The 17,011-nt window shown below is 45.1% G+C and overlaps 1 protein-coding gene across 1 annotated transcript in view; it reads left to right on the top strand.

The window, feature by feature from the left end:
* The window catches only part of SPATA16 (spermatogenesis associated 16), a 236,106-nt gene that overhangs the window by 43,107 nt on the left and 175,988 nt on the right, over positions 1–17,011 (top strand). The window contains exon 2 of the mRNA XM_084842071.1: positions 3,440–3,585. Within this exon, the coding sequence (XP_084698197.1) occupies positions 3,440–3,585 (146 nt within the window). The remainder of the gene's footprint in view (positions 1–3,439; positions 3,586–17,011) is intronic.

The following is a 17,011-nucleotide window of genomic DNA, read 5'->3' as shown; positions in this document are numbered from 1 at the left end:
GATGCAGTAAGAGAGGGCGGTTCAAGGAAGAGCAACAGACTGGTCAGGCTGTAACTCCAGGAAGAACTAGGGATGCTGGAGAAATCCGAAATGGACTCTAATAAATCTAGGGATGTCAGAGAATTTCGCCATGAATCTCGGGGAGGCCGAATGCCAGCGCATTCAGCCCCCCGAAATTGGTGGCGAAACGGTCTGCCCCCCACCCCCCCGGGACGGGACTTACCTTGGGCGAATCCTCCTGGCGGCAGCGGCTCCGGCGGCGGTGCGGCGGCAGTGCAGCGGTGCGGCGGTGGTGCGGCAGCGGCGGCTGCGGTGGCCGGTCTTCCGACCGGCTGCCGCCGCCGCCATTTCCAGTAAAAAAAACCAAACAAACAAAAAAAACATGATAGGCTACATATTTACGTAGCCTATCACGGCTAGATTTTTAAAAAAATACCGTGATAGGCTATGTAAATGTTTACGTAGCCTATCACGGCTGAGTAAAAAAAAAAAAAAGACGTGCATACGCAAATGGTGGCGCCCATGGGCGCCGCCATTTGCGTTCCTTATTTTGGCATGTCTAGTCTACGTAAACATTTACGTAGACTACGGCGAAAATAAGGGGAACGCAAATAGCGTAGACGCTACGCTATTTGCGTTCCCCTTATTTTCACCGTAGTCTACGTAAATGTTTACGTAGACTAGATGTGCCAAAATAAGGAACGCAAATGGCGGTGCCCATGGGCGCCGCCATTTGCATACGCGCTTTTTTTTTTTTTTACTCAGCCGAGATAGGCTACGTAAACATTTACGTAACCTATCACGGCTGACTGCAGGGACACAAACAGCGGGGGCTACGGCCGCCGCCATTTGCAGCCCGGCTGGCCAGGATTCGGGGGTGGAGGGACAGAGCACCTCCCCCCCACCGCGAATCAAATTTCGTTCAAGGTAAGTGACTTTCGTACATCCCTAAAATCTGGATTGGTCTGTGATTTCCTCAGCTTTTAAAATGTTATTTACGGAAGCAGCAACTCCCTTATAAATTTAATATGGGTGTGTGCGTGCAGTATTATGCTTACCAGTAACATAGTAAGCGGTATGGGTGTTTTCTTTTCAGTTTAAATCCTAGCCAGCTGTAATGTCTTCTGTGTTGGTGAACTTCCTGGAATTCTATAAAAGAACTCAATTTCCTCTCATGGGTATTGCAGAGAGTTTCCTCAGAGGTTGCCTGTAGGGAAAAGTTTCCTGCAGGGAGGGAAAGTGCCCATTGATAGCATTCTTGCCTTCAATCTTATACACACTTACCTGAGATCAGTAGGACTTACTTTTGAGTAGACACAAGCTGTAAATTAGTTAACCATCCCCAATGCTTCTCTGAGATCCCACCTAACACAGCAATGCTTACTTCTGAGTAAACACACTGGCTGTGAGGCTATCTTTTTCTCTTTTTTTGGTAAGGGCACAGGGAGGCCTTGTCTTTCTCAGCAAACCTTGTGCTTTACTGCTCCAATCCTCAAAGCGTTTAGAATCCCGTGTCAGTTCTAACTGCAACAGGATGCCAATCTACATTAAAAGAGGGAGTTTGGCTGAACTGACTTGTAGATCGTGAAACGTGTGGCTTCATAAATACACCTGACCCATTTACATTCTTCGGACTAAGTGCCGTTGAATTCATCGGGACTTGCTTCTGAGTAGGCTTGCACAGGAGTTCCCTGTAAGTCTGCTTCGCGTAGCAATCTTAAGGTCCCACATCCCCTTCAATGCATTTACCTGGAACTTCCCCCTCCCATTGACCCCAGTGTAGTTTTCATCTATGAGAGGAGGACTATCATCCTTACCCCTTGCCTGCTTCTTCTCCTTTTTGCTCACCAGTTTGATGGACAGGGGGCTATTTAAAGTGCCTTTTCCACCTCCCTGAATACACTCATGATGCAGAGCTTGGCAGAGTCATTTTAAAAAGGTTTTTTTAAGGAATTGCTTTAGATAAGGCACTCATGCTTGGGTGGGAAAGGCTTCTCCATTGCCTCCAAATCAGAAAGAAACCTTAAAGGCAATTTGCTTTCAATGGGACTGCCCTCCCTCCCTCCCTGAAAAGATGCAGGCACAGGGAAGCCCGACCCCAGGGATTTTCCAATGGAAGGGCAAACCTGAAAACCCAGACAGGATTATATACAATCCTGATATCCCTGTGGAGGACAGGAGGAAGGGATTTAACAATATCCCTAGTGGTAGAGCCCTCAATGGCAGTCCCTCATGCTTTGAGAGCTGTGATTGGCCAGTGGGGAAATACAAACTCTCCCATATAAGGACATGGATATGAGTAACCCACACTGATATACGGTCACCAAAGCAGGAAGGTGGAACACATCGTTGGGAATCTGGGATTATGTCACGCTTGCTTTGGGTGATGAAACCACTTAAAAATCCACTGATAATACCGGCACCAAAACAACACAGGGGAAGCATCATGTGAACCAAGGGCAGCGGAAACTCTTTGGAAACTGAGTAAAGCATAAGTGTAGATTCCTCCTTGGACGTCTTTCTTTTTCTGTTCTTTTTTTAACAGTAAGAGCAGGTCAGCAATGGAACCAGTTACCTGGGGGAGTGGGGATGGATCCAAGGTGGGACAGCCGTTCAATCAAAACAGGGTATTGAATTCTAGCAGCACATGAAAGTAAACCGATGAGAAATATTTTTTGTTGAATTATTGCCAGCAAATTAGAAGAATTTGTTGGGAGAATTTCCTGCCCCCCACCCTCCGGCCTCAACATTCACATCGGCTACACCCCTGCACAACAGCTTATCTGATCAATCCAAAATAAGCAATAATTATTTCCTGGAGGGCTGCTGTAGCACTATGGATGCCCCCACCACCACTCCTCATACAAACCCATTAGGCAGCCTTAGGCAAGCCTCTAGATGCCTTTACACTAAAGAAAAACCCTGCAGTCCTCAGCGACCACATGATTGCTGAGAGGGGAAGCTTTTAATTTTCAAGGTTCCATAGAACTCAATGAAACAGCGCCATCTAGTGGCTGTTTTAATCGCGTTACATTCCGAGTTTAAAAAATGGTTCATTAGTTCCAGATCTATTTCAGACGGAATAAGGACTACCTCTGGATGCGCCCTGGAAGTTAACGGCATCATGAAAAGGACCCCCAAACTTCTGTGAGTGAGCAATCTCAAAAGCAGGATAAAAGCTCCATGTGAAGGAGCCCTCTGTCTCTCAGACCCAGCTCCCTGCACCGGCAATATGAGGACATTAATACTGACCTACCTTTCAGGGTTGTTATAAGTTTATGGTACATTAATGTATGCAAAATGCTTTGCATACTGTAAATATTAGTTGATTGCTCCATTTTTCATCTGGAAATGTAAATTTACTTCTCACAGTTTTGTATCATCAAATTAGTAAGTAGTCAATTCTATATATATATATAAGTGTCTTCTTTCTCACCAGCTTTGCAGCAAAGGTGCAGCTCTAGGGAAACCCTTTGAAGCCTCTCCGAAAGATATTTCCAGTATCGCCAGTTTCATCGAGACAAAGCTTGTCATCTGCTACTTGAAGATGAGAAAACCCGACCTTGCTCTGAATCATTCTCACAGGTAAAGCAAAGCAAAACCACAATTTTGATGCAATCTTTTCAGAGAAGACTTCAAGCACATATTTGTAAACGTATGCACAAAGATCAGTGTGTGTGTGTAGTGGGGGATTGGAATTGTTCAAGAGCTCATGCTTGATCCTATGGTCCAGGAAGTGTAGGTACTATGGAAACTGCACTGGCTGCCTGTTAGCTTCCAGAAACAAGTCAAGCTGCTAGCATTCATCTCTAACCTTGCCAATTTGCGGCTAGACCCTTATGTTCGTTCCCACTGAAGTCAGTGGGCTTCAGTACATGATGTAACAAGGATTGCAGCCTAAAAGCCTATATAGCGGGGTGGGGGACCTTTCAGCCCAAGGGCTGCATCGGTTCCGGGCAAGCGCCTTGGGGGACAGCCCCACTTCTGGATGCTCCCCATAATGGATGGAATGCCCAGACACACACACACACACACACAGCTCAGTCACACACACACACACACACACACCATTCACACCACACACACATACACTTTTCACAGAGTCAGAGCAGCCCCCTCCTGGTTACTGCAAGAGTAAAGAGGAAGCTGCTCTTTTAGGAAGGGGCCATAGCTCAGTGGGAGAGCACCTGCTTTGTATGCAGAAGGTCTCAGGTTCAGTCCCCAGTACCTTCAGGTAGGACTAGGGAAGTAACCTGCCCAAATCCCTGGAGAGCCGCTTCCAGTCAGTGCCGACAATACCGGGCTAGATGGACCAAGGCCCTGGCTCGGCATAAGGCAGCTTCCTCTGAATCATGAGATTCTTATGCTGTTTTTCTAATATTTGGTTTCTTTGCCATTATAGAAGTAGAGCATAATGTCATCTTCTTCCACTTGTAACCCTCCTGTGTTTTTCCACCACTACTTCTTCAGTCTCTTTTCTTACCACAGAAAAACTGTTAAAAAGCGAAGGAAAAATAGAATAACTGCATAATGTCTTCTGATGTGCTAGCAGACCTGGGAACTACGCTCAAACTTTGTTAAGCTTGAACAGAACTGGAGTTTCAACCTCGTGACAATTTCTTTGGCCACCCTATGATTTTTAGGTGCCTCTGTATAAGATCTGGGCTAGGCTGTCTTGCAGCTCAAAAGCTTGCATGGCACTCTTCACGTCAGCGTCTTCTGCTTTCTCTTCTTGTCATGTACACTGGGGAATCTCATTCATGTGTAGAGATTTAGGGGAGGGACTGTGGCTTTGTGGTAAAGCCACAAAAAAGGTCCCAGGTTCAATCCACAGCAACTCCAGGTAGGACTGAAGAAATTTCTGCCTGAAACCCTGGAGAGCCACTGCCAGTCAGTGTCGACAATAGGGGGCTAGATGGACCAAGGCTCTGACTCAGTATAAGCCAGCTTCCTATGTTGGTATGTTCTGCCATTTCAAGGCACTCCAGGAACCCACAAAGAATCCTGAAGCAGAGGCCTTGGGAATGTGGAGACGGTGGGGTGTTACTAGTTGAACACTATGTCGTCTGGACCCCCGGTAAAATTCTGTGAATGAGGCAGGATGATGGCACTGTAACAGCCTCATCTGGAAGCACCCCATAAAGAGAAGCTGCCATGAATGGACAGATGTGCCATCCTCAGCTTTTTCAGTCCTTTCCACTGTTAGCATCAATTATGCTTAGCTCAGTGTTAGAGCACCTGCTTTGCATGCAGAAAGCCCTAGGTTCAGTCCCCCAGATCTCCAGATAGGGTAGGAAAAAACCCTGCCTGAAACCCTGGGGAGCCATTGCTGCCAGTCAGTGTCAACAATACTGGGCTAGATGGACCCAGGGTCTGACTCAACATAAGGCAGCTTCCTATGTTCCTACTGTTGGAAAGGACTTAGTATCGATGGGGTGAAAATAGCTGTTTTGTTCTGAAGTTACATCACAAGTTAAAACTGTAACTATCCGTTCCTGTGGACCATGGCTAAAATTGTAGTCACCAGATACTACAAAAGTAGTAGAATAACCTACTTGTTACATAAGGCTTGAGACAGAGGTTAAAGTCATTTCATTCTTTTACACGGGAAGCCTTCTGGTCACTGTTTCTTAATTACCGGGATAGGAAATATTGCACAAATTACTCAAGTGCTCCTTTTATTAACTTAACTTTAGTTGGATGGACCACACTTCTGACAATTATGCTTGTTATGCATTATGTTCATTATGATGTATCGATATTTGTGGCAGCTCTTGCACAGGAAAAAGCAACAACACTCTGCTGTATGCATTAATAAAAATTTGTAATGTAATAAAATTCAGTATTAAAAACCCACTTTGACATGGGGACGTGCCCTTATAGGCCTTATCCTGAGGTTTTACTGCAATGTTTCCCAGCGTCTGGTAGCTGTAGCATTGGTGTTCATGCTGTTTTTCCAAAGTAAAATTTCCAGTTCACTTTGGCATCCCCACCACACACACACACCCAAAAAAACGTTTAGGGCCAAATTAAACATGCAGTTAGCATGCACATTTAAAAAAAAAAAAATGTAAATAGCAGCCACATATGGGCCTGAGTAGCAGGACCACAGGGGATATGGAGGCAGAGTTTAACACTTCCCCCTTGCTGTCATCTCAGTGAAAATCACCCCTTGAAGCTGTTATTTGCATCTGGAAGGAATCCTCCATTGGCAGTTAGAAACTGGGTGAGAACCATCATTGGAGACCAGGGGGTGGGGCGGACCTTCACAACAACAGAATGAGAAGTGTGTTGGAGTATTATCCAGATTTTCATGGAATCGGCTTTGGTCCAGCAGGGACACACAAAGCAAGATAAGCTGAGTATAGCATACCTTTAAAATCTGGTTTTCAGCGCTTGAAAGGAACATACTTCCAGGTGGGGTTGAGGGAGAAGAACTGAACATTATCAACCTGGCAAAGGCTGATCAACCAATGAGAGAGGCTTGTTTCCTGCCCCTGTCCAGACTCCCCGTTGCTACTACATTATGAATGGAGAACAACTAATTTTCCCCATTGTATGCAGATTTCCCTCCAGAAACCAAAAACCCCAGTTCTCCAGTGCAGCATCTGAAAGCTCCTGAGAGCTCCCCCTCCACCCCAATTTCGCCGCATCCCATAAATCTGCTGCAGAGTTATTGCTCCCACCCCATTTTTCCCCATGTGTGCACTTTTGCCTATTGTTTCCAACCCCCTCTTCCAACCCACCCTCCTTCTCCCTTTCTCCTTCTCCCTGCCCGCAATGAGATGCTCCTGTAAACCTGAAAGAAAACAATAAAGTGGAGAAGGGACTTTACATAACAACAGAGAAACTACAGAACATCAAAGAAGCACAACATCACAATAGGGATTTAAGAGAGCACTGGAGAAGTGAAAGAGCGCTTTAGGGCGAGTTACTATAGATAGCCTTTAACCCTTTTACTGCAGGGGAGTGAGATTTATTTCTTACTTCTGGGTAATCATGCACAGAAGAGGGGGGATATGTTAAAGATTAAAAGCAGGCTACCTAAGATGATTGAGTGTCTCCACAACAGTGGTAATGTGAGAGCTCTCTGCTGCACTCCTGGGGATTTTCTCAATGGGAATGGGAAAAACTACTTACATTGGGGAAACAAGAGGGAATCCCATCCCACCCCCTTGACCACATCACTGCCAGGTCACAGAGGCATGCCCAGGATTTAATGCAGTGGGGATATGGCGCACTGTGTTAAATTGCCAGGGAGCCACTTTCAGTAAAAAAAAGTTGGAGTAAAAGGAATTTCAGAAAATTTGGCTTTTCAAGAGGGAAGTGGCTGGTTGGCAGCAGATTGGTGATGACATCATCTGTCTCAAAGGAACTCAAGCTGTTCTAACTTCACAATAAATTGCTCGTGAAGACAGCCCCCAGGTCATTAACAGCTGCAGCGCTGAATGCAATGTTGGTCACTGAGCAGGATCACCAACATTCTTAGTCTACTACTGTAGATGGCCTGGGAGCTCAGTACTCAGCCCAAACCATGCCCAGGGTCCGTGCCAGGTCTATTCTGACCCACCTCCTACGCACTCTTTAAGATCTTCAGTGAAGGCTTTCTAATATCTCCTATTATATGTATTTGGCTGGTACCAGAGGGGGAGCTGTCTCTGGGCTGAGCCTAGGCTCTGAAATATCTTGTCAAGGGAGGCCCACCATGTTCTAGGTTGGCTCTGTGGCCTTCTTTACACAGAATGTTTGTCTTTTTGAAGGGCAGTCCAGTCTAAGTCTGGTTTAAAGATAAAGAACAATAAGAAGGGAGAGCAGGGGCCTTGAACTTACCCATCCACAGTTAGCAACCGAACAGAAGACTGAGCAAGCACACTGCTCAGGTCAACTGTCCATTGTCTTCCCAACTAGAGTCAGATGTTGTAGTCATGGCCACCAACTGGGATGGCTTTAAAAAAGGATTACCCTAATTCATGGAAGATCAGGCTATTAATAGCCACTAGTCCTGACAGTTACATATTATCTCCAATATCAGAGGCAGCATGCCTTTCAGTACCAGTCACTGGGGAACATGAGCAAGAAGATGCTATTGCCTTCATGTCCTGCTTGTGAGCTTCCCACAGGCATTTGGTTGGCCACCATGGGAACTGAATGCTGGACTAGATAGGTCTTCAGTTTGATCCAACACAGCTCTTCTTACATATTGTATTGTTTATTTAAATCATAGTAATTATTTCTAAATGTACATCTATAGTTATAAATTAGTATGTGCTAATTTTATGGAAATCTCTGTCCTCTTTTGTCCTCTTTATTGCGATATGTAAGTAGGGATGGTGGAAGCACCCAACTGGATCTGGGAGTCCAGCGGACTCCCTACGGCCTGCTGCCCTGAGCCACGCCCGCTGAGCCCCCCGCCCCCTGTAAATGGGCCATTTATGCGTGTAATCTTACATATATTGGCCATTCACAGCACCATTTTGCATAAGATCAAATGTGTGCAAATCTGTAATCGCCATTTTTTTTCACAAAAATGGTGGTCGCAGAGTTCACTGGATGGGCCCAGGGTGAGTGCAGGCAGCTTGGCGAGTGGGAGGGGGCTCGAGCATGGGTCCAGGGGTGCACGACCGGGAGCAGGGGCTCAGTGGGCACCTGGAGAACCAGGACAGGGGGCACCCATCCATCCCCATGTGTAACTGGCCACTCTTCCTTGCTGTCCTTCTTCTTAGCCTTCAGAGGCCTTCCTGTTGCAGAGTAAGTTTGTATGACCACACTTCTGACAGAAGACACCTGCAAGGTTTAAACAGAACCTCTTAATAGGCATCGACTGGGTTTGCACAAGACAACGGTGGCTAATGTGTGCCGGCTGATTTCCCAAATTACCCTCACCATCCGAGCAGTGACATCCGAACCCGGTGTCCAAACCCAGTAAGGCTGGCTAGCTTAGATGGTTAACAAACCAGCCAGAACCCATGGTCTGTTGTCAGTTTGCTGGGTGGTTTGTTACAACTAAAGCAGGCAAAGTAAAAAAAGGCAAAAGTGAAACAAATACCAGCACCACAACACCCGATATGCATTAACAATAACCATTCAGTGGCTTTTCATCCAGTTCTTTTTCTCTCAATACAATGGGTTTTAACTAATGGCTGTTGCTTATTCCAACACTTCCTTTAAAAAAAAAAGAAAAAAAGATGGGTGACTTGGGGCTTTTGAAAGTTGCTCTGATTCCTCTTTCATTGCTGGGGCTGGTCTGCAGGCCAAGTTTTTAACTGATTGCATTTAATATCGTTGTGTTCTGAAGCTGCTGCTGTGTAAATAGTTGTCTGCTGCTTTGCCTCACTTGTTGGGGGTTTTTTTGTAGTTATTTTTAATCCTGTTTTTTGTATGTAATTTTATTATGGGTTTATGCTGAAGTGGTGAATGGCTCTGGAAATCCCAATAGGAAAATCGGCATATGAACATTACAAAAAAAGCTGCCCCCTCCACTGAACGGAAGAAGAGAACTGCTTGGCCATGTGCGCCAGATCGGATGTTTTGCTGTATGACACTTGGGAGTCATGCTATTATACAGACGGGTCTGCCTAACACCATCACAAAAATAAAAATGTGATCTGGTTACAAATCGCTTGCCTATTAAGAGGGCATAAGTGGAAGAGGGAAGCTGCGGGGAATCATGGCCAAACTCACAATAATTGAATGCAATTTATAATGGAGAATGCGGAATGAATCTGCTGCTCTATGCCTGCCACGTTACTAAAAGCAGGTCAGCAGGAGCAGACAGAGACGGCACTTTAACACGAAAAAATTCAGGGATGCAATTAGCATAGACAGAAACTGAAGCATAATCAATAGCTGTATTTTTTTTCAAAAGGAAAAAAGGGGATAAATAAATTATAGTGAGCATTCCAACTATAAATAGCTCTCAGCCATCCATTCTGTAATTTTTCTTTTTCCTTCCTGGCGAGTCTTAACTCTCATTACTGCATAAGAGTGATCCAGTAGCAACTGTGGCTCAAGCCTGATTCAAATCTTCATTTTCATTTGCTAGGTGATTCCTACAAACCTTGTACCCATTCTGGCATGCTGAATCAAGACCAGACTGGATTGATCTCTTACTAATGCAGCTAATTAATCTCTCCTCTTCTTTTTTGCTCAAAGATCATTTTGCTTAGTTTTATTTGCAGATACGGAGAAATGCCCCACTCCAGCTAACAGCCACAGATGCTTTTGCATCTGTATCCTGGAAGTGTATTTGCAGTGGAGGCTGGAGGCTTAAGTTTCGGTGGGGCTGCGAATCCATTTCGGGTTTCAATCAGAGCCAGAACTCTAACGGAGCTATCCAAGGTGCTGACCCCTATCCCCAAAATGGGGCCAGCATCTTGGACAGCTCCTTTAGAGTTCTCACTGGTTCTGACTGAAACCCAGAATGGAATTACAGCCGCAGCAAAATCGGAGCCACCAGCCTCCTCTGCTTATTTGAAAGCAGGTGCTGTGCGTGTGATTTTGTTCCCTGTTCCATCTGCCCGGATTGTGCGCTGGGGCAAGAACCATCGGAAGATAAGAGACAATTTCATTTGGAAGGGAACAATAGCAAGATTCTGAACCTTGCAAAGTCTCCCAGGAAGGAGACCTGGTTTAGCCAATGGGTGACCGGCCAGATGGGCAATTAAGAAATTCAATAAATAAAATAAATAAATAAATGACCAGCTGGTACAAACAGCCCATTCTTTTCTATTGGATGTTTGCCGTGATGGCTGGCTTGAATAATCAAGCCTTCTTGTCTCGTCTGCTGAGGGCGAGGCCATGCAGGAAAGCAGCAGGCACCAATTGAGAAAGTTTAGACACCTGAAGCCCTAATGCCAAATTTGGAATCAGGCATGCTGTACCTACTGTAGACGATCTGCGTGATCCAGCACTTACAGCCAAATGCAAGCTGTCAAAGCAAAATCATCAGCTCAATCCAGTCCCCTTCCTTCCATCTGCAGGAGGAGGAAGAGGAAAGAGGAGTCTTGGGTTAAAACTGACAGCACTGGCTTCTGCTGGGTGAGTAGGTGCTTCTAGATAAATGCCATTATTCCTATGGCCATACCACCCTGAACATGCCTGACCTCATCTGATCTTGGAAGCCAAGCAGGGTCAGGACTGGTTGGTACCTGGATGGTGAGGGACTCCACGGAAATACCAAGTGCTGTGAAGTTGGGAGGGCTGTAGCTCAGTGGTAGAACACATGTTTTCCATGTGAAGGTCCCAGGTTCAATCCACAGCATCTCCAGGTAGTGCTGGAAGAACACCTGCTGAAACCCTGGAGAGCGACTGCCACTCCATGTTGACAACACCAGGCTAGATGGACCAATGATCTGACTCACAACAAGGCAGCTTCTTAGTGGGGAGGGGCCTTGAAGCTGCCAATCCCCACTTAGCACCTGGATGCCAGACTGAGCAGGCACATAGCTCACCTAGTCAGGCTTCCCCACCGGGGTGAGATGTCTTGTATTCCTATTTAAATTATAGTAATACTTTCCACTCCTTCATGGATCTCTGCCTTGTTGTGGCGAAGGGGCTTGCATAACTCAGTGAAGCCATAAGCTATGCCGTGCAGGGCCACCCAAGACAGACAGGTCATGGCAGAGAGTTCTGACAAAATGTGGTCCACTGGAGAAGGAAATGGCAACCCACTCCAGTATTCTTGCCAAGAAAACCCCATGGAACATATCACAAGGCTAAAAGAGATGACGCCGGAAGATGAGCCCCTCAGGCCGGAAGGTGTCCAATATACTACTGGGGAAGAGCAGAGGGAATTTCCAAGTAGCGCCAGAAAGAGTGAAGCGGCTGGGCCAAAGCCGAAAGGACACTCAGCTGTGGATGTGTCTGGTGGTGAAAAGAAAATCCGATGCTGTAAAGAACAATATTGTTTAGGAACCTGGAATGTAAGACCAATGAATCAAGGTAAGCTGGAGGTGGTCAAACATGAGATGGCAAGATTGAACATCGACATCTTGGGAATCAGCGAACTAAAATGGACAAGCATAGGCGAATTTAATTCAGGTGACCATCATATCTACTACTGTGGGCAAGAATCCCTTAGAAGAAATGGAGTAGCACTCATAGTCAACAAAAGGGTGGGAAAAGCAGTACTGGGATACAATCTCAAAAATGATAGAATGATTTCAGTATGAATCCAAGGCAAACCATTCAACATCACAGTAATTCAAGTCTATGCCCCAACCACTGAGGCCAAAGAAGCTGAGGTTGATCGGTTCTATGAAGACCTACAACACCTTCTAGAATTAACACCAAAAAAAGATGTCCTCTTCATCATAGGGGATTGGAATGCTAAAGTAGGAAGTCAAGAAATCACCAGGATAACAGGCAAGCATTGCCTTGGTGTACAAAATGAAGCAGGACAAAGGCTAATAGAGTTTTGCCAAGAGAACACGCTGATCATAGCAAACACTCTTTTCCAACAGCACAAGAGGCGACTCCACACATGGACATCACCAGATGGTCAATATCGAAATCAGATTGATTATGTCCTTTGCAGCCAAAGATGGAGAAGCTCTATACAGTCAGTAAAAACAAGACCTGGAGCTGACTGTGGCTCAGATCATGAGCTTCTTGTTGCAAAATTTCGGCTTAAATTGAAGAATGTAGGGAAAACTACTAAACCATTCAGGTATGACCTCAATCATATCCCTTATGAATATACAGCGGAGGTGAGGAATAGATTTCAGGGATTAGACCTGACAGACAGAGCGCCTGAGGAACTATGGACGGAGGTCCGTAACATTGTTCAGGAGGCAGCAACTCAATCCATCCCAAAGAAAAAGAAGTGCAAGAAAGCCAAGTGGCTGTCTGATGAGGCTTTACAAGTAGCTGAGGAAAGAAGGGAACCGAAAAGCAAGGGAGAAAGGGGAAGATATATCCAACTGAATGCAGAGTTCCAGAGAATAGCAAGGAGAGACAAGAAGGCCTTCTTAAATGAACAATGCAAAGAAATCGAGGAAAACAACAGAATGGGAAAGACTGGAGATCTCTTCAAGAAAATCGGAGATATCAAGGGAATGTTTTGTGCAAAGACGGGCATGATCAAGGACAAAGAAGGCAGGGACCTAACAGAAGCAGATGAGATTAAGAAGAGGTGGAAAGAATACACAGAAGAACTATACAGGAAAGATCTTAATGTCCCTGATAGCCATGATAGTGCGGTCACTGAACTTGAGCCAGACATCCTAGAGAGTGAAGTCAAGTGGGCCTTAGGAAGCATTACTAACAACAAAGCTAGCGGAGATGACAGTCTTCCAGCTGAGCTATTTAAAATCCTAAAAGATGATGCAGTGAAAGTGCTGCACTCAATATGCCAACAAATTTGGAACACTCAACAGTGGCCACAAGACTGGAAAAGGTCAGTTTACATTCCAATTCCAAAAAAGGGCAACGCCAAAGAGTGTTCAAACTACCGTACAATTGCACTCATTTCGCATGCCAGCAAGGTGATGCTCAAAATCCTACAAGCTAGGCTTCAGCAGTATGCGAACCAAGAACTACCGGAAGTACAAGCTGGGTTTCGAAGAGGCAGAGGAACTAGAGATCAAATTGCCAACATTCACTGGATCATGGAGAAAGCAAGAGAATTCCAGAAAAACGTCTATTTCTGCTTCATTGACTATGCTAAAGCCTTTGATTGTGTGGATCACAACAAACTGTGGCCAATTCTTAAAGTGATGGGAGTACCAGACCACCTTACCTGTCCCCTGAGAAACCTGTACGAGGGTCAAGAAGCAACAGTAAGAACCGGACATGGAACAACCAATTGGTTCAAAATTGGGAAAGGAGTATGACAAGGCTGCATATTGTCGCCCTGCTTATTTAACTTATATGCAGAGTACATCATGAGAAATGCCGGGTTGGATGAATCACAGGTCGGAATTAAGATTGCCGGGAGAATTATCAACAACCTCAGATACGCAGATGATACCACCCTAATGGCAGAAAGCAAAGAGGATCTAAAGAGCCTCTTGTTGAGGGTGAAAGTGGAGAGTGCAAAAGCTGGTTTGAAACTCAACATTAAAAAAACTAAGATCATGGCATCTGGCCCCACCACTTCCTGGCATATGGAAGGGGAAGAAATGGAAGCAGTGACAGATTTTATTTTCTTGGGCTCCAAGATCACCACAGACGGTGACTGTAGCCATGAAATTAAAAGACGCTTGCTCCTTGGGAGGAAAGCTATGGCAAACCTAGACAGCATAGTAAGAAGCAGAGACATCACCTTGCCAACAAAGGTCCATATAATCAAAGCTATGGTTTTCCCACTAGTAACGTATGGCTGTGAGAGCTGGACTATAAGGAAGGCTGAGCGCCGAAGAACTGATGCTTTCGAACTGTAGTGCTGGAGAAGATTCTTACGAGTCCCCTGGACTGCAAGGAGGTCAAATCAGTCCATCCTAAAGGAAATCAACCCTGACTGCTCCTTGGAAGGACAGATACTGAAGCTGAAGCTCCAATATTTTGGCCACCTAATGCAAAGAGAAAACTCTCTGGAAAAGACCCTAATGCTGGGAAAGACTGAAGGCAAAAGGAGAAGGGGACGGCAGAGGATGAGATGGCTAGATAGCATCACTGATGCAATGAATATGGACTTGAGCACGCTCCAGGAGAGAGTGCAGGACAGGAAGGCCTGGTGTGCTATGGTCCATGGGGTCACGAAGAGTCGGACACGACTGAACGACTGAACAACAACAACAATTCTTTCCAACTTTGAGTCAATCCTAGATTGGCATTCGCCAGTTTTATGCGGTTATCTGCCCTCTTTTGTCCTCTATTTTGGGTGATGCATTTTCTTTTTTCTTTTTTTTTGCTATGCATATGTGGCTACCCTAAGCATAGCTCAGCAACAGAGCACATGCTTTGCATGCAGAACTGGCATCTCCAGTTAGAATGTAAGAAGAACCATTCTGCATCGAACCAAGAGTCCATTTTGTCTAACATTCTCTTCATGCAGTGGCCAACCAGCTGCCACAAGTAGATGATCTTGGGTAACAGGTGATGCAAAAGACCTCCACGTAAGGTAATGGGAAATACCTCTATCTGATATTCTAGAGAACTGTTGCTAGTCAGAGTAGACTCTTCTGGGCTAGATGGACAATTCATCTGACCTGGTATAAGTCGATTTCCTCTGTTCCTGACATGCTGTGGGTACATGCACATCTCTGGATTGGGCTGTGTTGGATTCTAGTTCTTTGCCAGTTAAGCATTTTAAAAGTGCACCACTCATTAAGAGGAATGTTTTTCAAGCCCTTCATGTCAATAGGTTTACAGCAGGTGGGATAATAATTGTAAACAGGCTGGTTTGCCTTAGCTGAAGAAGAAAAGAAAATCTCCAGGTACATTGGTGAAACAACACCCAGATTTTAAAGCCACATAATGCATTGTGCACGTCCTACCTTTTGTCCAATTCTTTTGGCCCAAGCGTTATGGCATGCAGGGGAGTTAATCATCCTAATGACCCCATATGGCTAACTATGAAATTGGATCTTCCCTTTTGTTGCAGAAGGCAGTTTTGAATTATGCCAGATGGCAAAGCAGTGGAGGTCTGAGGAGTCAAGCAACAGCCTCTAAAACCTTGTAGTGATGTTTAGCCCTTGTGTCACTCAGACTAATCTAAGAGGTTGAGTAACTTGCCTGATCTCAACACATTGTGGAAACAGCAGTGGAGCACTTTAGCCTCCTCTGTTAAACTTGTCCTTTAGAGAAGCAGCAAGAGAAACATGATTCAGTTACTGCCATGTATGAAAGCAATATGTCTAGGAATGTAATGCCGCAGTTTTGATTCTGTTACTTTTAATTATTGTATGCTGTTACTTAGGCCCAGACTACACATGATGCAGGAGATCTCCTGGAGTCTTTTTATTTTCCAAAAATCAGTAACAGGGGGATTTGCATTGGAGCCTCAGCATCGCGGGAGGGAGTTAATCCTTTCTCCCACAGCAACTTCCTGATTCAATTGCCCTCTGAAGCTCCTACTATTTATTTAGTTGAAGTATTTTTATGCCGCTCCTCAGCCAAACAAGGCTCCCAAAGCGGGTTACATAGAACCAATTAAACAAGGAAAAGGGAATGGGGAAGAAAGGGGAAAAATATTATTTCAGCACGGCTGGTGGAATGATGCCTCTCTCCTTCTCATCTCCTTCTGTAGAACCTGCTGGAACGGCTGCTGATAGTAACAGCTGACACAGAGAAGGAAATATGTAGCTAGTCCTACTTTACGTGAAGTCCCCCCCCCTTATTTTTGATTAATTAATTATGTTGCAACATTTATATACTACCCACTAACAAAAGTTCTCAGGGCAGCTTACAATAAAAGAGAAGTGATACATGCAAGATAAACCATAAATTCTAAATACAGCATAACACCCAGCGCCAGCAGATAAAACAAATACTATAAAACTCACAGCTGCCTCAGAAATTTCACAAATCTTAACTCTAAAAATGGCACAAGATCGATAGATCACTACAAGAATTTCAGGTTAAAAGTGAAAGGGCCTGGGAAAATAAAAAGGTGTTCACCAGGCACCCAAAAGGCCGGAGTACAGGTGCCAAGTGAGTCTTTCTGGGTAGGGCGTTCACAACCGAAAAAAAGCTCTCTCCTAGTAGCCATCAGCCTCACCTCATACGGTGGCCAAGTGCCCTATTTTACAGAGGAGAGTCCACTATTTTGGAGAACTGGCAGAGGACAATCCTCTATTTGAAGGCGTCCTCTGTTTGAAGAGGTGTTCAGTCCAAGTCCAGTTTAAAGTCAAGAACCATAAGAAGGGAGAGCAGGAGGGGCCTTGAAGTTGTCCATCCACCCTTAGCACCTGGACAGCAGCCTAAGCAGCCACACAGGTCACCTGGTCAGTCTGCTCTGCTATGGTGAGAGGTCTTGTATTTCTATTTCAATAGCAGTTACTATTTCTAAATTTGCATCTATACATATAAATGTGCATATGCAAATGTTACGCAAATTGGTGTCTTCTCT

This window comes from Heloderma suspectum, chromosome 3 (genome assembly GCF_057233095.1).
Source record: "Heloderma suspectum isolate Gila_16-S chromosome 3, 16-S_ref, whole genome shotgun sequence".
Classification (NCBI taxonomy): Eukaryota; Metazoa; Chordata; class Lepidosauria; order Squamata; family Helodermatidae; genus Heloderma; species Heloderma suspectum.
The sequence above is the reverse complement of the archived record's forward strand: the minus strand, read 5'-3'. Positions and strand labels throughout refer to the sequence as shown.